Here is a 27,179-nt window from a genome sequence, read left to right as displayed (position 1 = left end):
TTAAGCACAAAGTCAAACTATGTCAAGAGAACACCCCCACATTTCTCTTGCAACATACTGATTTTTAGAAATATGTGTGAAAATATGCCTGGTGAATTAAAGTTAAGTTTGGTGAAGTTAGATGAGGAGAAAATTCACCCTTTGGTAAATATGAGTTTGGTTGTTATCTCTTGGCCCTCACAAGATCTATTATCCGGAATAATTGGAACCTGATGTTTTTTGGATAATCAATCTTGTTAAACATAACTGGGCAAATTCACAAAAACACAGATCAAATGTCTTGCTTGCTAAGGTTTAGGTCTTCCCTGCTATCCTCGTTCAGCAGTCCTATGAGGCGTAGGTGGTGGGCACTTGGGTGCCCCTGGAACACGCCATAGCTTGTGAGTGATTCAGTCACATATGCCAGAGAGGGTTGTAGACCACAAGGATCAGGGGAGCCCTATACTAACACCCTTGCAAAGGTGAAAGTACTCTATCAATGGTAACTGTCACATATGGCAAACCCAACCAGTGGAGTATCTGGAATTTTGTGTAGATGTGCTCTTTTGCCTGTAACTGTCACCTTTGCCTTTGGCTCTGACCCTCAGAAAGAGCTGGGCATAGTCAGACAGGCCAGATCAGAACCAGATAACAACCATGGAATTATAAGTCAAACTTGAGGTCAGAAACAAGGCAGGATCAGAACCAAGAAAAAAAACAGGGCCAGGGATGTAGGGAATAGGAGTCAAAAGCACCCAGGAACAAGCAAACGTGACCTATAACAGGCATTGGGTTAGTTCAGAGCTAGGGATTTGTAGGCAGACTGATGGCTAACACTGAGCACCAAGTGCCAACTGAATAAGCCACGCCTACCTGATAACCCAAAGATGCCAAAAACAGTGAGTGAGGATTGTATCTGGCTGCTTATATAGAGTAGAATTATAACAGACTGCAAAGAAGGCAGGTCACTGTTTCAAATCCAAGTCAGTTTCTACAGTCACTGACCCATAATGCACTCTCCAGTTGGACATACAGTATATACAACATTTTTTTTAGATTTATGTGAACTTTTCTAAAATGCATGGAAAACTGAGATTCATGATTTGTGAATTCACCCATTAGTGATATTTAATGTAATCCCTTCTTGGCTGTAAATACAGACCAGCTAGATAGGCTTCAGAGCATGGGGCCCGGTAACAAGGAGAAAAAAGGAAAGGGTCCCTACGGGTCCCTACATTAATATTCCTTGTCCTGAAAAGTTGAGAGAAAAAGGTGTTTTATCAGATTTGTAGAGATTTTAATTATTATTTGTTACAGTAACTAATTGTATATTAAAGACAAATTCTGTGTCTCTCTATTGCCCCGTTGGGTTCTCTAGTTTTGTTCAGTGGCTATTCTAAAGTTTTGCTAAGAATCATATATTGCAGTGCACAATGTGCTATCTTGACCCAAACACTAGTGATGAGCGAATCTGTCCTGTTTTGCTTTGCCGAAAAATTCACAAAAATGCAAAAACAATCACAAAATGGGGAAAAATTTGCTAACCACAGTCAATAGGCAACTTTTTTTTCCTCCAAATGTATTAATGTCAATGGACGTGTTTTGTGGTGACATTTTTCTTGGCTGCTTTTTTTGTCTTGACTACATTTTTGTCTTGGTGAATTTTTTGTTCATGATGAATTTTTACCCCAGTTTCACAAAACTAATAGCTAATGTGGAATTTCCCTGCGTATCCATGCCTGATGAAAAAATTCCCTCATCACTACCAAACACAGATCTTGGTAGAAAACTACAGTTTATAGATACAATTAGATATAAAGGAAGCTTGCTTGTGGCCCCACCCAGGGAATTGCACCAATGAGACACGAGCAGAGGCCCAAAGCTCCATAGCAGGTCTGTAGTTTCAGAAGAAAACCCATAGTACCCAAGTCAACTTTCAATCTATATTTTATGTTCTGCCAGTATCTAAATTCATATTTTGCATCTTCTCTTTAACAGCTGCATCACTATCTCAAGGAGATGACAGTTCACATTACAGATGGCCAGCCCTCCAAGTTCGACAAATATGGAAATCTTGATATGGATTATGGGATCTTCAACATCATGAAGTTCTTAAATGATGGTCTGAAAGGGCCTGTTGGCAAAATCAGAGTACGGGCTCCGTCAGATCAACAAGTCGAAATCAAAGAGGATTTGATCACATGGAACACAGTTAACTCGGTAGTAAGTGATTTGTATCTCCTACATGCAACATTTAATTTGATAATCTATAGAATTATTTTAAGTGAGGGATTATCATCAAACAGTCAAGAGAATGGATGGGGTATTACAAACACAAGTACGGCTAACCTATTGTTTCTCCTACTCCCATGTAACTGGAGGAGTCCCAAGCCGGACTTGGATTTCTTACTATTGAGTGCTATTCTGATACCTACTGGGAGCTGCTATCTTGCTCCCTTCCCATTGTTCTGCTGATCGGCTGCTGGGGGGGAGGGGTATAGCACTCTAACTTGCAGCACAGCAGTAAAGTGTGCCTGAGCCTAAGCTTTCAGAAGGAGCCAGTGCTACACATTAGAACTGCTTTCAGCTAACCTATTGTTTCTCCTACTCCCATGTAACTGGACGAGTCCCAAGCCGGACTTGGATTTCTTACTATTGAGTGTTATTCTGATACCTACTGGGAGCTGCTATCTTGCTCCCTTCCCATTGTTCTGCTGATCGGCTGCTGGGGGTGAGGGGGGGGGGATATCACTCCAACTTGCAGCGCAGCAGTAAAGTGTGCCTGAGCCTAAGCTTTCAGAAGGAGCCAGCGCTACACATTAGAACTGCTTTCAGCTAACCTATTGTTTCTCCTACTCCCATGTAACTGGAGGAGTCCCAAGCCGGACTTGGATTTCTTACTATTGAGTGCTATTCTTATACCTACTGGGAGCTGCTATCTTGCTCCCTTCCCATTGTTCTGCTGATCGGCTGCTGGGGGTGAGGGGAGGGATATCACTCCAACTTGCAGCGCAGCAGTAAAGTGTAAGTGAAGTTTATCAGAGCACAGGTCACATGGCTGTGGCACCCTGGGAAATGAAGAATATGGCTAGCCCCATGAGAAAAACAGATTACAATGTAGGATTCTGCTGGAGAAGCTCTAATAAAAAAAATATTGAATATCTAAAGAGATATCTAAAGAGACTGTCACAATAGATACAAAATGGTAGTTTTGATATTTTCAGGTCCCAAGATCACAGTGTTCCGACAACTGTTTCCCCGGCTTCAGGAAAGCAACAAAAACCACAACCCAGTCCTGTTGTTACGATTGTGTCTCATGTTCAGAAGGAGAGATCTCCAATATAACTGGTATAAATTAATGCAAGTTTAATATATAATGATAATGAAACGTGTAACATTCAATGAATAATTAACTGTTCTATTTTCCTTAATAAGTGCAAGGGCTATTGTGGTAGTGGCACTAAATGTTTTTTAAAATACCCATTAAGCTGATTTTGTCTTAGTTAAACATAGCAGTTGTGCTGTTTGTTGGTGGGTCAATCTGACGATGGTTATGTCTTGAAATATTCTTATGAACCAAGTTTATATTGCAGAAACCCAAATAAAGGAAATCAGTGAGCTTAGATAACAATCTTTATACAGGTATAGGACCCATTATCCAGAATGCTCGGCACCAAGGGTATTCCGGATAAGGGGTCTTTCCTTAATTTGAATCTCCATACCTTAAGTCTATTAAAAAAATCAATAAAACATTAATTAAACTCAATAGGATTATTTTGAGCCTATTTGATCCATCATGGTGGCCCTTTCAAGAGTCTTTCAGGATATCGGGTTTCTGGATAACGGATCCCATACCTGTAGTAACATATACATTATATATACATATTATATATTATATATATTATTATTCCCAGCATGCATCAGATTCAGTTACATATTTTCTTTGGATTGCTTTGTCCTATCACACCATCAAATGTGATTCTCCTAAGACCAGTAAAGTTCTCAGATTCAATATAACTGCGCCACAGTGGTTATTTTTGCAAAGAAGATGGCTTCATCCATCTTTAAAGAATGAACTTTGCATGGAGAAGAAGCACACCAACATACCGGCAAATGCCTTTGTGTGGCACAAGTGTTGAAGGCATCTGCCAGTATGTTGGTGTGCTTCTTCCTCATACAAAGGTCTATGGCAGTGCTGACCCCCCTCTGTGGGAGGTGAACCTGGCAGGGGTTTGTTCTCCAACTCCCCAGGGCTCTTAACCGTACTATTTGAATTCTAAATGGCACCCGTCAGGGATGCCCACTATCATTCCTTTTATATACATTGAACTATCATCATTCAGTGCAACAAAGACATAACAGATCCCAAAATTAAAGATTAAGAATCTGTTGTCTTACTATTTGCTGATGGCATACTTCTGGCATTAACAAATCCTATAGTACTACTTTTAAACCTTCACTCCTTGCTTAATGATTATAGCAGATACTCTGGCTACAAATTAAATGTGCATATATCTGAGGACGTACCTGTCAATTTACCTAAGCAGATTATGAACCTTCTCTTAGCTAAATTCCATTTTATATGGAAGGTCCTTTCTCTTAAACATCAAGGGATCAACCAATACATACAGCAAATTATATCAATATAATTATCCACCTCTTATACAAACATGTTTCTTCTGTATAAATGACCAATTCCAAACTATCGCATGGTTGTGAAGGATCTCAGCTGTAAAAATGTCAATCCTCCCAAACCTACTAGTGGTAATTATCTTGTGTAATACCAGAAAATGTAATACAAAGCAAGTTCCCAATATATATATATATATATATATATATATATATATATATATATATCGGAAAATACATTTACAAAGCAGCTAACCATTGCATAACAGTTTATTGTAACTGCCACAGTCAGATTTAATTATTTAAGTATATTTCTTAAGAAATTATACTACTTTATCAGTCAGCGCAGGTTTGCTAAATAAAGTTACTCATGGAACACCTTATTTTCTTTCTTTTTTTAAGACAGTGAAAAATGTTTCCGATGCCCATCCTTGGAATGGCCCAATGAGAAGAGGAATCAGTGCATTGCCAAAGTGGAAGAATTCCTATCATACCCTAATGATGTGATTTCCTTGTTTGTTTCAACTGTTTCTATTTTATTTTTCCTTACAACTCTGCTGATATTGGGAGTTTTCATTTCATACCAGGACTCCCCCATAGTGAGAGCCAACAACCGGAGCCTGAGCTTCCTCCTCCTTATCTCCATCAAGCTGAGCTTCCTCAGTGTGTTTCTGTTCCTCGGTCGCCCTGTGGATATAACCTGCATGCTGCGCATCATCACTTTTGGAATCACCTTCTCCATAGCTGTCTCTTCTCTCCTGGCCAAGACTATCATGGTTTGTGTTGCTTTCAAAGCCACCAAGCCAGGGAGCTCATGGAGAAAATGGCTGGGAGTCAAACTGTCCAATTCTGTAGTCTTGTTCTGCTCATCCATTCAAATAATCATCTGCATGACTTGGTTGGCCATTTCTCCTCCCTTTCAGGAACTGGACATTCACACTTCCCCTGGAACCATCATCATTCAGTGCAATGAGGGCTCAGCTATTGGCTTTTACTCAGTTATTGGGTATATGGGGCTTCTGGCAGCTGTTAGTTTTGTTTTAGCATTTTTAGCTCGGAGCTTACCGGACAGTTTTAATGAGGCCAAGTACATCACTTTCAGCATGCTGCTCTTCTGCAGTGTTTGGATCACAATGATCCCGGCCTATCTGAGCACCAAAGGCAAAAACACTGTGTGTGTGGAGATATTTGCCATACTCACCTCAAGTGCGGGGCTTTTAGCCTGTATATTTCTGCCCAAATGTTACACAATATTGTTAAGACCTGAAAGGAACACAACACCCCAATTAAATGTAAACAAATCCTATTAATCTTTAAAATCCTACTGTTTAAAATGTTAAATGTGTATTAAATGTTGTGTATCCGATTTGTTTATTCTACAGATCTTCAGAAATCAGTGTCCAAACCTCTATATGGTAACTGTAGATGTTAATTTTTTTTCAGCTGTTTGCTTTTGGTATGTTTGTATGTACAAAATGGTAAAATAAAAAGTTTAAATATTTAAAATATCTTCTTTATTTAGTGTATCACAGAATATTTGAGACCTTCATGCCTTTATGTACATTAAGAGGCCCAAGAGCATCATTGTTTGCACTGGTTTAAACTTACTTGATGGAGGAGAGAGAGCACATGTTGATGGGTCACCAAATTCCTGTGGGTGGGAAGATGGCATGGGCCAGGAAAAAATTGTGTGGGAATGTACAGTACAGCTGAGAATGAAATATCCCCCCAATAAGGCACTTTAATAGTGTTGAAGTTTTTTCTGGGAACACATGGTACTCTCTTGTCAATTATCCAGAATGTATTAGTTAAGATAAAGGTCTTGAGGGTCTGATTGAGGGTAATTCTTTTGTTCAGTTTCTGACTCTTGATGAGTTCAGAATCCACTCAGCTAATGTCACATACACTTTGAGTATCTTTTACCCGAAGTGATAACTGAATTTCCCCGGCAGCTCTGGTGAAGTTAATGCGGGCAGGCTTGAGATCACATCATCCTCCACCTTCTCAAGTCACCAAGACCCCCTTGGTTTCCGGATATTTTTATAAACTGGAGGTCCGCAGTGCAACAGACAAAATGGCAGTAGCACCCTAATGCAGCCCCAGTCCTTCAGACTCTGGTAGCCGCCATAGCACATCAGAACCTGCAAGAGATCCTTGCCTCACTACCTATCAAGGCTGACATGTAGGAACAGCCCATTTCAATCCAGTAAAAGCAGAATGTTTATATGGGGGCATAGAGACTACACTAACAGATCTTTAACTCTTTACTCCAACACTCACTAGATACTGCACTTGACTTTTCCCTGTTCACTCACCGCCCAGCATAATGGCCAAACTTTTGTGATAAAGGAGCAAGATGAAGCAGATGCCTTTAGCCAGCACCTGAACATGCCAACAATGGACAAAAGGGATTGGAGACAATAGTCATAAATTGGGGACAACTTACCCCCTGTCAACTCCCAGGACTGGTCAATCCTACTCAATAAAAAACCCTCCAGTGCCCCTCAGCTACAATTCTCTAGTAGACTTTCCACTACCACACAGATGAAGCCATCTCTCTAAGATATGCCTTCATTACCCCGAGACACCCAGACTAGATGGCTTTACCTGTTCATACTACAAAAAAATTGCCAGAACCTACTTTCCTTATTACACAAAGGTGCTTTAGAAAATACAGAATAGAGACAACTACTGCAGGAGGCCACATTTACCCTTTTCCACAAAAAAGGAAAAGATCCACTATATGTAGAAAGCTATAGACCCATCTCCATATTAACAGCCTTAAACCACTTATAACACAAATCATACATACTGACCAAGTTAGTTTGACCAAGAAGAGAATCCTAAGACAACATACTTTGCCAACATTGCCTCCTTTGCTTTAGCAGAGGGAATAAAATACCCCTAGCCCTTCTGTCCACAGATCATGAAAAAGCTTTCAGCGGGGTAGATTGGAACCTCATCTTTTACCGCCTTTCCTGGATATGTCTAAAGTCTTTACACCAAGCCACAAGCCTGTCTCTGGATCAACAGCACCCTCGCAGGCCCATTCCTTAAGCCTATGACTCTTAAAAAACTCAAATTATGGTTTGAAAACTCAAATGTCTGGTATTTATTAAGTGCAAAAAACCTAGAAACTTGAGTTTCAATTGAAGTCTATGAGAGTTGTCCTAGGCAAAGTCAAGCAATATTGTCAAACTCAAATTTTTCTAGTTTTTCACGTTTTTAGAGCTCATAAGGAAACTCAAGATAGTCGAGTTTTTTTATTCAAACAGGATTTTCTTATTAATAAATAAGCAACCATTCGATATGTGAGTTTATCCGATTAGGAAAACGAACTTGGAAAAATAAATAAGCCCATAAGTGTTGTTGCATTTAATGTTTTCCCTAATCTTGTTCCTCTGTGAGTGCCAGTGGCACGGAATATCCCAAGTTTGCTCTGATCAAGTTTTAGCGGTTTCAGAAATAATGAAAACATTAGATACAAAATTATGTTATTAATGATTATTAACTGGTTTTGATGATACCGTATCATGGGAGGCACAGATCTTCCCTACTAAAGGGCTATGATGGCCTTGGACCTGATGTAATGTTGGGTTTTACCTTAAGTGAAATTTCTATCTAGAAATTCCTTAATGAATGAATTCTTTGTTGTGATATACCAATTATTTTTCTTTATATTTTTTTTCTATTCATTTCTATTGACATTTCCATTTTTACTATTACTGCTATGCCTATAAGGAAAACTACACCCCCAGAATGAATACGTAACCAACAGACAGTTTATATTATGTTAAGTGACGTATTGAAAAATCTCACCAAACTGGAATATATATATCAGTAAATATTGCCCTTTTACATCCTTTCCCTTGAGCCGCCATTTAGTGATGGGCTGTGTGCTCCCTCAGAGATCAGCTGACAGGAAGTGATGCAGCTCTAACTGTAACAGGAAGTAGTGTGGGAGTAACAGGCAGAACTCTGCCCATTCATTCCCTGATGGGGCCTAGCATGTATGTGTGCCTTGGCTTGTTTGTGTGCCCTGTGAATCCTATGATCCCAGGGGGCGGCTCTTAGTACTTAAAATGACAGTTTTCTATTTAGGATTACCCAATAGCACATACTGCTAAATAAGTATAATTTTATAAAAATGATTGATTTCGATGAAGCAGGGCTTTACATATGATTTACGTAATATATTTTTGGAGCAGATTTCATTGTTTGTAGGTATAGTTTTCCTTTGAAGAAATACAATTTCATGTATTCACTTCATGTGCACATAAATTATTGTCCTGGCAGTTCAAAAATGGGCAGATGAACATTTATTTTATAGTTGGAATTGTTCTAAACAGAAATAGCGAAATTATGAGCAACATTTCCAGAATAGAGCAGAGCTTCCCCAGGTGCCGGTGCCTATATTCATTCTACTGAGCAAATCCTCTCTCTGCTCTCTATAAAATGAGGGTTGGATGAGCCGGGCCCCTTACTCTGTTCTACACACACAGCCCAACCCTGGGGCCCCTGTGTCTCTCTGTGCCACTGACTGTTACTGGGGCAAATCCTCTCTCTGCTCTCTATAAAATGAGGGTTGGATGAGCCGGGCCCCTTACTCTGTTCTACACACACAGCCCAACCCTGGGGCCCCTGTGTCTCTCTGTGCCACTGACTGTTACTGGGGCAAATCCTCTCTCTGCTCTCTATAAAATGAGGGTTGGATGAGCCGGGCCCCTTACTCTGTTCTACACACACAGCCCAACCCTGGGGCCCCTGTGTCTCTCTGTGCCACTGACTGTTACTGGGGCAAATCCTCTCTCTGCTCTCTATAAAATGAGGGTTGGATGAGCCGGGCCCCTTACTCTGTTCTACACACACAGCCCAACCCTGGGGCCCCTGTGTCTCTCTGTGCCACTGACTGTTACTGGGGCAAATCCTCTCTCTGCTCTCTATAAAATGAGGGTTGGATGAGCCGGGCCCCTTACTCTGTTCTACACACACAGCCCAACCCTGGGGCCCCTGTGTCTCTCTGTGCCACTGACTGTTACTGGGGCAAATCCTCTCTCTGCTCTCTATAAAATGAGGGTTGGATGAGCCGGGCCCCTTACTCTGTTCTACACACACAGCCCAACCCTGGGGCCCCTGTGTCTCTCTGTGCCACTGACTGTTACTGGGGCAAATCCTCTCTCTGCTCTCTATAAAATGAGGGTTGGATGAGCCGGGCCCCTTACTCTGTTCTACACACACAGCCCAACCCTGGGGCCCCTGTGTCTCTCTGTGCCACTGACTGTTACTGGGGCAAATCCTCTCTCTGCTCTCTATAAAATGAGGGTTGGATGAGCCGGGCCCCTTACTCTGTTCTACACACACAGCCCAACCCTGGGGCCCCTGTGTCTCTCTGTGCCACTGACTGTTACTGGGGCAAATCCTCTCTCTGCTCTCTATAAAATGAGGGTTGGATGAGCCGGGCCCCTTACTCTGTTCTATACACACAGCCCAACCCTGGGGCCCCTGTGTCTCTCTGTGCCACTGACTGTTACTGGGGCAAATCCTCTCTCTGCTCTCTATAAAATGAGGGTTGGATGAGCCGGGCCCCTTACTCTGTTCTACACACACAGCCCAACCCTGGGGCCCCTGTGTCTCTCTGTGCCACTGACTGTTACTGGGGCAAATCCTCTCTCTGCTCTCTATAAAATGAGGGTTGGATGAGCCGGGCCCCTTACTCTGTTCTACACACACAGCCCAACCCTGGGGCCCCTGTGTCTCTCTGTGCCACTGACTGTTACTGGGGCAAATCCTCTCTCTGCTCTCTATAAAATGAGGGTTGGATGAGCCGGGCCCCTTACTCTGTTCTACACACACAGCCCAACCCTGGGGCCCCTATGTCTCTCTGTGCCACTGACTGTTACTGGGGCAAATCCTCTCTCTGCTCTCTATAAAATGAGGGTTGGATGAGCCGGGCCCCTTACTCTGTTCTACACACACAGCCCAACCCTGGGGCCCCTGTGTCTCTCTGTGCCACTGACTGTTACTGGGGCAAATCCTCTCTCTGCTCTCTATAAAATGAGGGTTGGATGAGCCGGGCCCCTTACTCTGTTCTACACACACAGCCCAACCCTGGGGCCCCTGTGTCTCTCTGTGCCACTGACTGTTACTGGGGCAAATCCTCTCTCTGCTCTCTATAAAATGAGGGTTGGATGAGCCGCTCCCCTTACTCTGTTCTACATACCTGTACATTACCAGATCCAGGATCTTCTGTGCAATTGCTACTGACTGCTTCTGGGGATGTGCTCTGACCTTCTGTTTTGCCAGGAGGAACAGCTACAACAATGGCAGGAGGAACAGCTACATATAATCCCATGAAAGTGCTGATCTACATTATAATGATGTGTGAGGGACCCCTCAGATCTGGGAATGCCACCACCAACCCTGCCTGTCGCTTACAGATTATTAAAGCACTTGAGGAATATGAATATATCCAGGAAGGAGACATCATGATTGGTGGGGTGATGTCTCTGAGTCTCTATGGATTTAGACAATTGGAAACCAACCTGTTGGTGTGCTATTCGTAAATATGATTGTTATAAACTAACACTATAAGGTGGGGTGGGTTTTAGGTAAAGATTTATTCAAAAAGTCAGTGGTTTCTAGTTGGGGTTTGGGTTGGGAGAGCAAGGTCCTGACTGATTGCAATACACCAATATAGAGTTCATTCTTCCATATATAGGGTTTATAATGGGCACCCTAACAAAATTGTTTTGTGGTTGAATAACACAATTACTTCACATAATTGAATGCTGAACAACGTCACTGGCTTTTATGTGAGACTTGTCTTCCATGTGTAATTAGGTTTTCAGTCAGTAGAATTCTCATTGATGAATTGGTTTCCATGTGTAATAAAGTTTTTCTTCCAATTACATCTGAATCAACGTGAAATTGGGTTGGACACCCGATTCAACATTTAATCTACTGGGCTAATCTACTTTAATTCTTGTAATTTTTTTCCCCCAGAACGGATCTCAGGAATTATAGATATTTCATGGATTTTCTCTTTGTAATAGAGGAAATAAATAATAATCCAGCCCTTTTATCCAACCTGACCCTGGGATACCATATTTATGATTCCTGTGGATTTGAGCAGAAGGCTGTGAGGAGCGTATTACAGATATTATCTGGTACCAGGGAGCCGGTTCCCAATTACTCCTGTGTGGGAAAGAGAAACATTGCTGGGTTTATTGGGGATCTCAAGTCCAGAACTACCATACCTGTAGCCCAGATTCTCAACCTCTATGGATATTCACAGGTAAAAAACACAATGCTAAGGTTACAAAGAAAATTATCCTTGGTATATACTCATATACTACAAACCTCCCAGTATAAGTATAGAGAATGAAGCTTAGCTACTAATACAAATGGAAGAGGGGGGGCAAAGAAAACAGGTTTGTAAATATGCTTAATGTTCATTTCAGGTAGGTCCGGAGCCTACTAGGACTTTATATTGGATCTGATAATACTGAACTCATCTCTAGCATTAGCCTGGGTGAGTATTTAGGGAACTGTGATCACAAATGGTCTCTTTGAGATTATGTTGTAGAGAGAACTCTATAAGGGAGTAACATAACAGATACAATTTTAAAGGGGTTGTAAACCCAACTACAACACTGTCCCACTGCGCCCCCTAGTTTTGCTATAGAAGTTGCTGGAAAACATATTTATAGATGCAAGAAGATTCACCAATGAGAATTCTACTGACAAAAAAGTTCATTATAAATGCAAAAGAATCTACCAATGAGAAGTTGATTTCCAGCACAAAAAGGAAAGATGGGGACAGCAGTGCAAAATTTAAGCATTTAAAAAAAAAATCTCTCTCCATGAACTTTATAAAATATGCATCTCAATAGCGAGCCATTTGCGATATTTATGCAAAATGCATTTCACCGCACGTTAAGGAAATATGGACAAAGCAGTGCAAAATTTAGAAGTTTAAAGGGACCCTAAACCCAGCCGTAAAGCTGCCCCACTGCACCCCCTAGTTCTCTATAGAAGTTGATGAAAAACATAATTACACATGGAAACCAATTCACCAATGAGAGCTCTACTGACTGATGCAAAAGAATTGACCAATGGGAATGCTGATTCCCAGCACTGTGTCAGGCCCCTTGCTGGTACCTTACATATAGAGATAATGATGGCATTTCTCCCGTCATTATATGGCACAGGAATCAGACATGGGGATAAAGGAACAGACTTGTTCAGTGCTGGGAAACTGTGCTTATTGCTCCCAACTCCAATTGCAGGAACAGAGAACAGGGAGCCGGATTTACTCACATCAGCTGGGATTCTCATTGGAGGATTTCTTGCATTTTAACCCCTTGAGTGCCAGCCGTTTTGGACAAAGTGGAACTTCTACTCCCAGACAGTTTTTGAACATTTTGCACAGTTTCACTTTAGAGGCCTTTTCTCGGGGGGACTTTTAGTTTACCCAGGAAAACAATATATCATTTTTCTAAGCTTTCAAAATATGGTAGAGTTTTTGTGCAATTCCAATTCTGTAACAAGATATAGGCTTCTAAAAAAATTTAAAAAAAATATTTTCCATAATATAAACACATAACACCAGAAACAAAAATTATTTTATGCATGAAAATACAACTGATTTAGAAAGTCCCATGTCTCCTGAACGTGCCAATACCAAATATATATAGTTTTATGGAGATTTCTCACTTGTATAGGCCAAAAACTCCCAGCAGTACACTACCAAATTTTCAAAGCACTACTGCAGAAAGCTGCATACTTTAGATTTCAAGGCCAAAAATTTCACTAACAGAAGGTTTATCCCAGAAAATTATACATTTTTAGAAAGAACAGATTCTGGGGAATCCAGAATAGGCACAACTGTCTGTCTGCTCCAAACTACCAAGTCGCAATGCTTTCCTAAAGTTATTGGTTTTTATCAAAATTTGTGAAATTTTTTAAAAATTGCTTCAAAGCGTCCAGTCTATAGTACTTATCTCCTACAGGTCATAAAGTAACCAGATAGAGCACCCTAAATATGAACGCCAGGGGTCCAGTAAACAGTTTGATGCCCAATATGTATAGGTTTACCTAAGTATGTGGCATGTAGGGGCCCCAATGTGAACATATCCCCATATGATCTATCATTTCTGTCATTTCACCTTCTGCAAAATCAACACATTTACACCATTTTATGTAGGATAAAGCTACAAAAAGTAAAATCACCCCAGAAAGCCATATGTTTTTGAAAAGTACACATTCCCCTGAATCTAAAATGAGTACCCGTGTCTTTCTACTCCAATGTAGAAAGCTGCAAAGCTTTCCTAAATTTGGCAATTTTGATAATATTTCCAAAAATCCTCTCAAAGCTTCCAGTTTGCAGTATTTTATCTCCCATGTATCATAGGGTACCAAGATAAAACACCTTGAATTTGAACGCCAGGGATCCAGTGAACAGTTAAATGCCCAATATATATAGGTTTACCTAAGTATGTGGCATGTAGGGTCCCCCGTGTGAACATACCCCCACATGATCTGTAATTTCTGTCATTTCAGCTTCTGCAAAATCAACACATTTACATAATTTTGTGTGGGATAACGCTACAAAAAAAGTACGCTCACCCCAGAAAGCCATATATTTTGGGAAAGTACACATTCCCCCGAATCTAAAATGGGTACCCATGTCTTTCTACTCCAAAGTAGCAAGCCGCAAAGGTTTTCTAAAGTTGCCAATTTTGATAACATTTCCAAAAATCCTCTCAAAGCTTCCAGTTTGCAGCATGTTATCTCCCACATATCATTAGGTACGAAGATATATTTGAACGCCAGCGGTCCAGTGAATAGTTTGATGCCCAATATGTATAGGTTTACCTAAGTATGTGGCATGTAGGGGCCCCAATGTGAACATACCCCATATAATCTGCCATTTCTGTCATTTCAGCTCCTGCAAAATCAACACATTTACATCATTTTATGTGGGATAAAGTTAGTAAAAAGTACACTCACCCCAGAAAGTAATATATTTTTGGAAAGTACACATTCCACCGAATCAAAAACAGGTACCCATGTCTTTCTACTCCAATGTACCAAGTCGCAAAAGTTTCCCAAGTTTTCCAATTTTTATGACATTTCCAAAAATCACCTCAAAACTTCCAATATGCAGTATTTTCTATAGGTCATTAGGTACCAAGATGAAACACCCTAAATATGAGCCCCAGAGGTCTACTGAACAGTTTGATGCCCACTGTACATAGGTTTATCAAAGTACATGGCACTTAGAGACCCCAAAATATACCTTGTGCACACTAATTTCATGGCTAACCTTTACATAATTCATAAACACATGGCAGTTTTATGTGGGATAGAAGCTGCAGAAATGTAGAGTGACCCCTTAAAACCATATATTTTTGGAAAGTACAGATTCTGACAAATCCAGCATGGGTAAAGAGTCCTTTCTACACCAAAGTACCAATCTGCAAAGCTTCCTAAAGTTAGTGGTTTTTATGACATTTGAGAAAATCGCCTAAAAATATTGCAATTTGCAGCATTTATCTCAAACAATTTCTTGCATACAAAGGAAAATCACCCCAAATAGGAACACCAGAGGTCTACTGAACAGTTTGATGCCCAATATGCAAAGATATACCAAAGTCTGGGGTATGTCCTGAACCCAAAATGAAAATAGCACAAGTAACTAAGAATAATGTGAAATGCAATAAATTTTAGCAATTTTATCACTAATATCAATTTTTTTTCCTAGTGATATCTGCAGTCAGAATCACAGTTTGAGTATTTTGGCTTGGGCAAATTAGTTTTATAGACAAAGTGAAGCGAACAACAACTATGCATAACTGAAAATGCAATAAAATGGCTAAAAATGCAATAGAATGACTAAAAATGCACCAAAATTTAATAAAAACACCAAAATAATTCACAAAAGGTATTGTGCAGTGAGGTTAGCGAATACACTATCCGCAAAGCAATAAAACATTTTTTTCAGGCAAGGAAAAAAAAGATGCCATAATTCAAAAATCCCAAAATTGCATGGTATGTAAGTGTGCATGTACAATAAGCAAAATGTGTTTTGTGTGCATGTGTGTGCATGTTCAAGTAAGTGTGAGTGCTGTAAGTGCTGTGAATGTGTGAAACCCCCTAAAATGTATGTGTGTGTGTAAGTGTAGGTATAAGTGTGCATTAGTGAAATAAGTGTGTGATTGTGTGTAACCTGGCATCAAGAAGCTGAAGAAGATCGCAGGAGGGACACAGGAGATAGCAGGGACAGCAGGAGAGCAGGAAAAGCCAGGCAAGTAGAGGGCCATGGGGCCCCTGCAGCAACAGCTGAGTAAAGTTGTGTTGAGCAGCACTGTGCAGCAGGGTTTACAACCCATTTAAACATGCAGTGTAAGGGTATTTCTGCAATTTATTAACTGGGAAAAATTTTAAATGACTAACCACAGAAGGAATCTAGAATGTCCTTAAAATGCTTCTAACCAGAGGCGTGTGGCTAGCAATCAATGAAAGGGGATGCACCTTCAAACCACAGGGCTGGTTTTACTGCAGAGATCAATTGTAATGTGAGAAAATGAAGGGAGAGCCAAAATGGCAATGAGTTCCCTTACGCTAATCTACAGGTACTGTTAGAGCTGGCTCTGCAAGAACATGCACCAGCATTATATACACCAGGGCAGAAACAATCAAAGTAGACCTTTCATTATTAAACAAGATATGCAAAAACTGTGAGATAGAACTGCAGAGCTGGGCAACAGGATGAGCACGATCCCAAGGTCAGTTCAAGACCTTTACAAAACTCTCCTCGAATACCAACAAAAAACTGACGACCTAGAAAATAGTCTATGGGGGAACAATTTCTGATGTATTTTGTTTATTAATGATCAGAGGGAACTGCCCTGGAACAATAGCTAAAATAGATACCGGGTGGGAAAAACCTGTCAGTTATGTTACCGTTAAGTTTTTCAGAATCCATTTCTGACCTTCTTCTATAAACCTTTCCTCTTGGGTACCTTGTAAGTTGGTTGAGAGTTGCCTGTGCTTTCATGTAGGGTTTCTCTGACAGCTCATATCTCAACCAAGGTACAAGATGCCCAGCTGGAGACCACTAGTGATGAAATCTTTTAACCTAAGTCCACTGCTTCCCAGTTAAGTCCTCTTCTACCTTATGACATGCAACCAATCAAAATTCCCTCTGATGAGTTATATATGGGTGGTACCAGTCACCATAGGGGAGGGGTCAGCATTATTTAATAACTGAAGGGATAGGGCCTTGTTTAAAATTTGCCGAAATCCATGCCTGGGGCTATTTTTCTTGGACCAAAACAGACTAACTAGAAGATTAACCTGCAAGTGTCACCTATGAGAAAGTCATATTTCTGTGGCCCCTAAAACACCCCAGTGAGCCAGACACAATTGGGAATGTACTGCCAGCAACTGACCTTCTTTAGCATAAAGGGTCTATATGAAAGCAGTTTCCTTGTCTTGAGTAAACATACCATAGGCCAGCGTTTTTCAACCACTGTTCCGCGGCACACTAGTGTGCCGCGAGATGTTGCCTGGTGTGCCGTAGGCAGGGCACCAATGTACTAGGGGGGCACTGCTCTTGGCACCAATGTACTAGGGGGGCACTGCTGCTGGGCACCAATGTACTAGGGGGGCACTGCTCTTGGCACCAATGTACTAGGGGGCACTGCTGCTGGGCACCAATGTACTAGGGGGGCACTGCTGCTGGGCACAGAGTTAAATTTTTTAACATTTTCTAATGGTGGTGTGCCTCGTGATTTTTTTCATGAAACAAGTGTGCCTTTGCCCAAAAAAGGTTGAAAAACACTGCCATAGGCAATGCTATCTCTGAGTTAAAAAAACTACTAATAGGAAAAAACCTTTCTAACAAAGACCAAGTATTATTTTGTCATTACAAACTGATATTTGGGTTTAAATAAAACATGTACAGGTATAGGACCCATTATCCAGAATTCTCGGGACCAAGGGTATTCCGGAAAAGGGGTCTTTCCGTAATTTGGATCTCAATACCTTAAGTCTACTAAAAAATCAATAATACATTAATTAAACCCAATAGGATTGTTTTGCATCCAATAAGGATTACTTATATCTTAGTTGGAATCAGTTACAAGGTTCTGTTTTATTTCTACATAGAAAAAGGAAATCAGTTTTAAAATTCTGAATTATTTGATTAAAATGGAGTCTATGGGAGACAGGCATTCCGTAATTCGGAGCTTTCTGGATAACGGGTTTCCGGATAAGGGGTCCGATACCTGTATAACTCAGATGACCTATAATAAACCTTTTCTTTTTAACATATTTCAGATCAGTTACGGAGCGACAGACCCATCGCTCAGCGACAGAGCCGCCTTCCCATACTTTTTCCGAACAGTACAAAGTGATCACCATCATTATTTTGCTCTAAGCAAGTTACTGAAATATTTTGGTTGGAACTGGGTTGGAATTATTACATCTGATGATGACAGTGGGGAGAAGGAACGTGAACTGCTGACCAGATATTTCTCCGCTCATGGGATATGTGTTGAGTTCACCATAAAGATCATGGAGATCAATGAGAATTATGTTAACCAAACTGCGTTGTATGAGCAAATCATTGATGAATCTTCAGCCAATATCATTATCCTTTGTGGAACCGCAAATATCGCCTTCTCTATAAACTTACTAAGTCTAACAGACAGACTCAGTCAAAAAACCCTTATTCTAACCTCCAAATGGGAATCTTTTACTCATGTTTTGGAATATTGTTACAAAATATTTCATAGGAGTTTGATATCTTCCCAACACTTCATATACCCAGTATCTATGTACAGATTCTGGCAGTTTGCAGCAAGCAGGCATCCTTCAAACTACCCTGAGGACACATTGCTAAAGGATATATTCATGTTTTATTTCTGTATGCCAAGTAATTATACGTTACATAGTTTTCATGCAAATCTTTATCCGGTTCAGCTTCACAACTGCTCTGGAGAGGAACGACTTACAGACATTGAAGACTTTAATACTACTTATCACTCTCCCAGTGTATATCTCGCTGTTTTTACAATGTTCCGTGGGCTGCAGTCCCTTCTTAGCAAGCAAACTGCTGAAAGAACAGGGATCAGTTATAGGCACCAGGTAAATAACAGGTTATTTTATGGATTTTTGGAGATCACTTTTGAAGGTGGTTACTGAATACTAGAAATGATGGTAGTTTAACCTACCAGAACCTTATCTTATATAAGATTAGGGAAAATTGTTTTCATACTTACTGAAATGTTCCTTTTCTAGCCATTACATATGTCAACATAAACACTCAGTAGGTTCCCTGCCCCCATATTCAGACCAGAAAGTCCCTCCCCTAAAGAAGCTGTAAAACCACCCTCCCCTCCTGGGGCCAGTAGTCTAATAATTTAGTCCAGGAAGGGAGTGTATGTTGACATATTTAGTGGCTATGAAAGGAAAATTTCAGTAAGTATGAAAACAATTTCCCCTATTCCTAGCCACCATACTGTATGTCAACATAAACACTGGGATGTACCCAGCAATGCCAAAATAACTCAGGGTGGGCAAATTAACACAATACCCCAAATGCAGGGGACTTGAGAACCCCCAAAGCAAACTCTAGACCACCAGGACTGACATTTAATCGATAATGATTTATGAAGGTCTTAGCAGATTTCCAAGAGGCTGACAAATCAGATCAATTGGAACATCCAACACCACTGCCCAGGAGGTGGCCACTGCCCTGGTTGAATGAGCTTGTATCCCTTTTGGAGCTAACTTGCCTTGTAGTTGATAAGCCTTTGAAATAACGATCACCAACCATCTAGAAATAGTGTAAGAGGAGGCCACCAGCCCTCTTCTAGGGCCACCCAGAATGACAAAAAATGTCTCTGGTCTCCTGAAGGTTTCAGTGGAACTAAAATAACTCCTGACAGTTTTGACCTGATCCAGCTTCAAGAACACAGGATCCTCTGAAGCTGAAACAGTGGCTGAAAGTGCAGGTAGGACAATTAAAATAAAAAGTAGACACAACCTTGGGTAGGAATGACATATCCGGTCTCAAAATCATCTTATCTGAAAAAATCAATTTTTCCTGGGAAAGACTTGTAAAAGACTGACTCTAGCTGCCAAGGCAATCGCCACTAGAAATAGGGTCTTCAGAGTAATGTTCCAGACTGACGCTTGATCCAGAGGCTCAAAAGGAGTGGAAACCAGCAAGTTCAGGACAAGGGTCAACTCCCAAGGAGAAGAAAACAACCTTTTTTAAAGGGCATAACTTTAAAGCTGCCATGAAAAATTTTTTAATCACTGGGTCTTCCCCCCAACAGACTCCTGTCATATCCGATAAGGCTGACACATGAACCTTGAGTGCCCTGTACTATGGAAAACCCTAATCCCTCTAGCCTTTGCCGCTCAGCCTCCAAGCCACAAGAAGGGAGTCTGGATCTGGATGGACAAGGGGGCCCTGGAGAAGAAGGTCCTGTCTGGATGGTACACCCCAATGCCCCCCTCTCTGAAGTTTTAGGAGTAATGGAAACCAAGGCCTCCAAGGCCAAAAAGGGGAAACCAGAATTGTTTCCACCCCCTCGTTCTGAATCTTCAAAAGGATTGCAAGCATGAGAGGCATCGGGGGGAAAAAGGTAGATATGGGGAAAGTCCCAACATTGCAGCAGAGCATCCACCACTGCTGCCTGCCGGTGAAACTTGAAAAGAACAGAGGCAACTGGAAGTTGCGTTCTGAGGCCATTAGGTCGATACTGGGCTTGCCCCATCTCTTTGAGATGCTGAGCACTACCACCTATTGGAATTCTTGCCCCCCCAATTAAATCACAGGCAAGTCATATGTGCCAATCTGGAAATTAATTGGTTAAATCATAAAATATTGTTAATTATTATTATAATACATTTTAAATGTTAAAATAAAATAAAACTGAAATGACCATACTGGTTTATTCTCTACTTGGAGTAAGGTTCTCAGTGGGGCCCTTCAGGGTTGTTTACTGGGTCCATTTTTGTTTAACTTGTTCATAAATTACTTGGGGGAGGGGATTATGAGTAATGTATCAGTGTTTGCAGATGGCACAGAAACCTGCAGCCCAGTCAGTTCTATCCAGGGTGTGGCACCTTGCAGCAGGGTCTGGGCAACTGGCAATCTGGGCGGCTAAGTGGCAGATGGGATTTAATGTGGATAAATGTAAGGTCATGCACCTGGGGGGTAACAATATGCCCCCACTTGGGACTGCACTAGGCAAATCCATAATGGAGAAGGGCCTTGGAGTCCTTGTAGATAATAAACTTGGCTGTAGCAAGCAATGCCAGGCAGCCGCTTCAAGGGCAAACAGGGTATTGAGCTGTATTAAATGGGGCATAGAGGGGGTTATCCTTCCCCTTTGCAGAGTGCTCAAATGGGACATGATTGAATTAGAGAGGGTCCAGAGAAGGGACACTAAGTTGGTAAAGGGTATGGAAAGTCTTAGACTGAAGAAAGACTGGCCAAGTTGGGGTTGTTTACACTGGAAAAGAGGTAGTTATATATATATATAAATATATAAGGGGGTCATATAATAAACTCTCTAATGATTTTTTTTACCAGAAGGTCCTTCCAACTGACACGAGGGCACACATTCTGATTAGAAGAAAGGAGGTTCTGTTTAAATATTCAGAAATGGTTTGTTACTGTGAGAGCTGTGAGGTTGTGGGATTCCCTCCCTGAATCAGTGGTACTGGCTGATACATTAGATAGGTACAAAAAGGAATTGGATGGGTATTTAGCAAGTGAGGACAGGGGTATGGGAGATAGCTCTTTATACAAGTTGCCCCAGGGACTGGTCAGATTGCCATCTTGGAGTCAGGAAGGAATTTTTTCCCCTCTGCGGCAAATTAGAGAGGCTTCAGATGGGGTTTTTTGCTTTCCAACTAGCAGTTAGGCATGTTATATATAGGCAATATGGTTGAACGTGATGGAGGCATGTTTTTTTTAACCTCACTTAGTGTGTTACTATGTTACAAAGACGTGTTTCTCGTGTTTTCTAGTTACATCGCTATTTGAAAAACGTTACATTTACAGACACAGAGAACAAAACATTGTACTTTGATAAAGATGGAGAATTTGTCACTCAGTATGAGATTCAGAACGTATTCCTCGATGATAATAAACCCTTGGTTTTGAATCCGGTTGGAATGTACACACCGTGGGCTCAACCAGACCAGAACCTTCATATAACATCAGAGTTAATCAGATGGAAAATATCAGACAACAAGGTCAGTGTGTTTTTTCTTTTCTGATAAGTCTCATTTCTTGGGAAATATTTCCATATATACCATAATTAATAATGAAGACAGGTCTTACAATAAATTAACAAACAAACAGGGGTGATAGAGTATAAAAAGGATCAGAGGGACCTACTCACCAGAGCTTACAGGGAACATCTGAAACATTCTGGGTACATTTCCATATGGCAAAAAAGACTCAATAACAAACTTTTTTATCCCTGATCTGGAGAAGAACTTCTTTGCTTTGCTTTTTTTTGTCAGGCAAATCCATGCCTGACAACAAAAATTTGCTCATAATGACATAGTGTAATTATAAGGTTTAATCAAGGAAAACCCAGCTTAGCTGTTTAATTCACATGGAATCACTGCAACACTTTGTATTTATTGGATATGATTTTCCAAGTGATCTGGTAATAGTCAGTGTTGTTTTACAGATGGAGAAAGTGTCATTAAAAAAAGCCTATGGTTGATTCACCCTGAATATGTTGGTTAGAGATGAGCGTATCTGTTCCATTTTGCGTCACCAAAAAATAAGCAAAACTGGTAAAAAATTTGTGAAATGGACAAAAATAGAAAGAATCTTCAGCACACCACTTACATACTTCCATAGGGAGCTTTACTTCTTCAGCTGCTTCCAAGCCATTCAACCAGACCTAAAGGCAACTGGTATATAAGGGCCATGTGTTTGTGCATTAAATAGGTGTTTCACTTAAAGAAGAACAGACCATTTAAACAATTCATTAAATATAAATATTAAATGTTTTTGTTGTGACTCTCATTTTTAGATCCCAAAATCTCAGTGTTCAGAAAATTGCAGCCCTGGGTATAGAAAGGCACCAGCACCTTCAGTTCACAGCTGCTGTTATAGTTGTGTCCAGTGTTCCGAGGGGGAGATCTCCAATGTAACTGGTAAAGATTCCACTCATTTCTTAATGTACTGGTAATTAAAGCTGTAAGAGAACATATATGTAAGAGGGGACTGTGGTTGTGGGATAGCAGGTATATTAGGGAGAGATGGTGCCTATAGTAGCAGTGGGATAATAGCCTCTGGGAAGGGACTGGGGCTGTGGGATAGCAGGTATAGTAGGGAGAGATGGTGCCTATAGTAGCAGTGGGATAATAGCCTCTGGGAAGGGACTGGGGCTGTGGGATAGCAGGTATAGTAGGGAGAGATGGTGCCTATAGTAGCAGTGGGGGGATAATAGCCTCTGGGAAGGGACTGGGGCTGTGGGATAGCAGGTATAGTAGGGAGAGATGGTGCCTATAGTAGCAGTGGGGGGATAATAGCCTCTGGGAAGGGACTGGGGCTGTGGGATAGCAGGTATAGTAGGGTGAGATGGTGCCTATAGTAGCAGTGGGGGGATAATAGCCTCTGGGAAGGGACTGGGGCTGTGGGATAGCAGGTATAGTAGGGAGAGATGGTGCCTATAGTAGCAGTGGGGGGATAATAGCCTCTGGGAAGGGACTGGGGCTGTGGGATAGCAGGTATAGTAGGGAGAGATGGTGCCTATAGTAGCAGTGGGGGGATAATAGCCTCTGGGAAGGGACTGGGGCTGTGGGATAGCAGGTATAGTAGGGAGAGATGGTGCCTATAGTAGCAGTGGGGGGATAATAGCCTCTGGGAAGGGACTGGGGCTGTGGGATAGCAGGTATAGTAGGGAGAGATGGTGCCTATAGTAGCAGTGGGGGGATAATAGCCTCTGGGAAGGGACTGTGGTTGTGGGATAGCAGGTATATTAGGGAGAGATAGTGCCTATAGTAGCAGTGGGGGGATAATAGCCTCTGGGAAGGGACTGGGGCTGTGGGATAGCAGGTATAGTAGGGAGAGATGGTGCCTATAGTAGCAGTGGGATAATAGCCTCTGGCAATGGACTGGGGCTGTGGGATAGCAGGTATAGTAGGGAGAGATGGTGCCTATAGTAGCAGTGGGGGGATAATAGCCTCTGGGAAGGGACTGGGGCTGTGGGATAGCAGGTATAGTAGGGAGAGATGGTGCCTATAGTAGCAGTGGGGGGATAATAGCCTCTGGGAAGGGACTGGGGCTGTGGGATAGCAGGTATAGTAGGGAGAGATGGTGCCTATAGAAGCAGTGGGGGGATAATAGCCTCTGGGAAGGGACTGGGGCTGTGGGATAGCAGGTATAGTAGGGAGAGATGGTGCCTATAGTAGCAGTGGGATAATAGCCTCTGGGAAGGGACTGGGGCTGTGGGATAGCAGGTATAGTAGGGAGAGATGGTGCCTATAGTAGCAGTGGGGGGATAATAGCCTCTGGGAAGGGACTGGGGCTGTGGGATAGCAGGTATAGTAGGGAGAGATGGTGCCTATAGTAGCAGTGGGGGGATAATAGCCTCTGGGAAGGGACTGGGGCTGTGGGATAGCAGGTATAGTAGGGAGAGATGGTTCCTATAGTAGCAGTGGGGGGATAATAGCCTCTGGGAAGGGACTGGGGCTGTGGGATAGCAGGTATAGTAGGGAGAGATGGTGCCTATAGTAGCAGTGGGGGGATAATAGCCTCTGGGAAGGGACTGGGGCTGTGGGATAGCAGGTATAGTAGGGAGAGATGGTGCCTATAGTAGCAGTGGGGGGATAATAGCCTCTGGGAAGGGACTGGGGCTGTGGGTTAGCAGGTATAGTAGGGAGAGATGGTGCCTATAGTAGCAGTGGGGGGATAATAGCCTCTGGGAAGGGACTGGGGCTGTGGGATAGCAGGTATAGTAGGGAGAGATGGTGCCTATAGTAGCAGTGGGGGGATAATAGCCTCTGGGAAGGGACTGGGGCTGTGGGATAGCAGGTATAGTAGGGAGAGATGGTGCCTATAGTAACAGTGGGGGGATAATAGCCTCTGGGAAGGGACTGGGGCTGTGGGATAGCAGGTATAGTAGGGAGAGTAGTAGGGGGTATTAGCCTTTTTTACTGTAGTGCAGCTTGTATAGTAGGGAGAGGGTGCATTAGTAATAATCTGAGTATATTTATTTGGAATAGCAGATGTAGCAGGACAAGTACTTTTTATTGAATATATGTTTAATCATTTTTTTAAATTGTCTCTTTAAAGATAGTGAAAAATGCCTCAGATGTCCTGCCATAGAATGGACCAATGAATGGAGGAATCAGTGTATTGCAAAAACAGAAGACTTTCTATTACACGATACTGATGCAATTGCAGTGGTGTTATCATCCCTAGCAGTTTCCCTTTTTGTCTTAACTCTTTTTATGTTGGGAGTTTTCATCACATACCAGGACACCCCCATAGTGAGAGCCAACAACCGGAGCCTGAGCTTCCTCCTCCTTGTCTCCATCAAGCTGAGCTTCCTCAGTGTGTTTCTGTTCCTCGGTCGCCCTGTGGATATAACCTGCATGCTGCGCATCATCACTTTTGGAATCACCTTCTCCATAGCTGTCTCTTCTCTCCTGGCCAAGACTATCATGGTTTGTGTTGCTTTCAAAGCCACCAAGCCAGGGAGCTCATGGAGAAAATGGCTGGGAGTCAAACTGTCCAATTCTGTAGTCTTGTTCTGCTCATCCATTCAAATAATCATCTGCATGACTTGGTTGGCCATTTCTCCTCCCTTTCAGGAACTGGACATTCACACTTCCCCTGGAACCATCATCATTCAGTGCAATGAGGGCTCAGCTATTGGCTTTTATTCAGTTATTGGGTATATGGGGCTTCTGGCAGCTGTTAGTTTTGTTTTAGCATTTTTAGCTCGGAGCTTACCGGACAGTTTTAATGAGGCCAAGTACATCACTTTCAGCATGCTGCTCTTCTGCAGTGTTTGGATCACAATGATCCCGGCCTATCTGAGCACCAAAGGCAAAAACACTGTGTGTGTGGAGATATTTGCCATACTCACCTCAAGCGCGGGCCTTTTAGCCTGTATATTTCTGCCTAAATGTTATATCATTTTATTTAGACCAGAGATCAATGTAAAATCCCATGTATTTGGAAAAAACATGTAACTTCACAAGATGTGCACCATTGTCCATACCTTAGTAGGCCTTTTACTTTCAAGTTGGGGAAACTGAGGTAACTCTCTCTCTCTCTCTCTGCTGAGATTGGAAAGTTAGTTCAATAAATTACCTGTTGTTTTCACTTTGTAAGAGTTGTGAGTGCAGTTTATATGATGCTATATAGTTTTTTTTTTTATTCTGGCACTCGGGCAATTAGCTTATACAAATGGAGTGCAAACTATACACTCGTATATTTATATTCCCTCACAAACCCAAATTTCTCTTTTCTCATAGTTTCAGTCTTCCAAATCTTTGTCTCACTGAACTGAATCTGCCCTATGGGTCTTTTAGAGCAACAAGGACAAACCATTTGAAATTTTGTATTTGTTGTTATAAAAGTATAACAGTGAATCAATACAATCAGATGTTACAAAAGAACAAATACAAACATAAAAAACCTTTACTTTAACCCCAAAATATTGAATGGGACTCCCAATCAAAATTGCTCCTCGAAAGTAAATCCAAGTCTTTGTCAGAAGACCTGACCATTTATCATAAATTTCAGGGCCATTAGGTAACTGGACACTCTCCCCTCTCTCAGGAATGTGAGGGGGAGCCACCTTCAACAGGACACAGCTTGAGAGATTTTTATAGTTTTCTGTAGTGATGAGCGATTTTTTTCAGCAGGCATGGTTTCGCAGCAAATTTCCACATTTTGCCACTGGCGAATTATTTTTAAAAAATGTCATAGAAAATTTGCCATAAAAAAATTAGTTGTCCATCAAAAAAAAAGAAACTTAAAAGTCATGTAAAAATGGGTGTGGTCACATCAATAAAGTCATGCGAGACCCGCATTTTGCTAAATTTTCTGTAGTTTTGCAAATTTTTCAGGGAAGTGAAATGGGGCAGATTTGCTCATCACTAGTCTTTTGTTTTGATGTACTGGATCAAGAATATAATGACCATAACACCTTATGGAAACCTAGTAAAGAAATTATATTATATAACTCATCACTAACAAGTACACATTCTCCTGAATCCAAAATGGCTAAATATGTCTTTCCACTCCAAAATATCAAAATGCAAAGCTTTTTCAAAGTTGTCAATTTTGTTTTTGTTTGTCAATGTGTATGTTTCTTCACTCCCCTATGGTAGAATGCAAGAGAATGGCACCACAGGGAAGGGCAGAAACAAACACTTGTGAATCCTAATGTATCATACTGAATGAGGATTTGGTGTTCATCATGAAACCTCTGTGTTCCCGCATTTGGCATTTACCTCTGTGTGTCTGGTCAGTAGGCATGCTTACCATATGATTGGTGGAGGAT

At 41.5% G+C, this 27,179-nt stretch overlaps 1 protein-coding gene across 1 annotated transcript; it reads left to right on the top strand.

Moving 5' to 3' along the window:
- Positions 1-10,928: 10,928 nt before the first annotated feature.
- On the top strand, positions 10,929-25,860 carry LOC105945551 (vomeronasal type-2 receptor 26). Its single transcript, XM_031904093.1, has 6 exons — positions 10,929-11,167; positions 11,611-11,902; positions 17,953-18,762; positions 21,664-21,891; positions 22,689-22,812; positions 24,956-25,860. The coding sequence occupies exons 1-6, from the start codon at positions 10,929-10,931 to the stop codon at positions 25,858-25,860; spliced, it is 2,598 nt and encodes an 865-aa protein (XP_031759953.1).
- Positions 25,861-27,179: the final 1,319 nt, after the last annotated feature.

Source organism: Xenopus tropicalis, chromosome 1 (assembly GCF_000004195.4).
Source record: "Xenopus tropicalis strain Nigerian chromosome 1, UCB_Xtro_10.0, whole genome shotgun sequence".
Taxonomy (NCBI): domain Eukaryota; kingdom Metazoa; phylum Chordata; class Amphibia; order Anura; family Pipidae; genus Xenopus; species Xenopus tropicalis.
The sequence above is the reverse complement of the archived record's forward strand: the minus strand, read 5'-3'. Positions and strand labels throughout refer to the sequence as shown.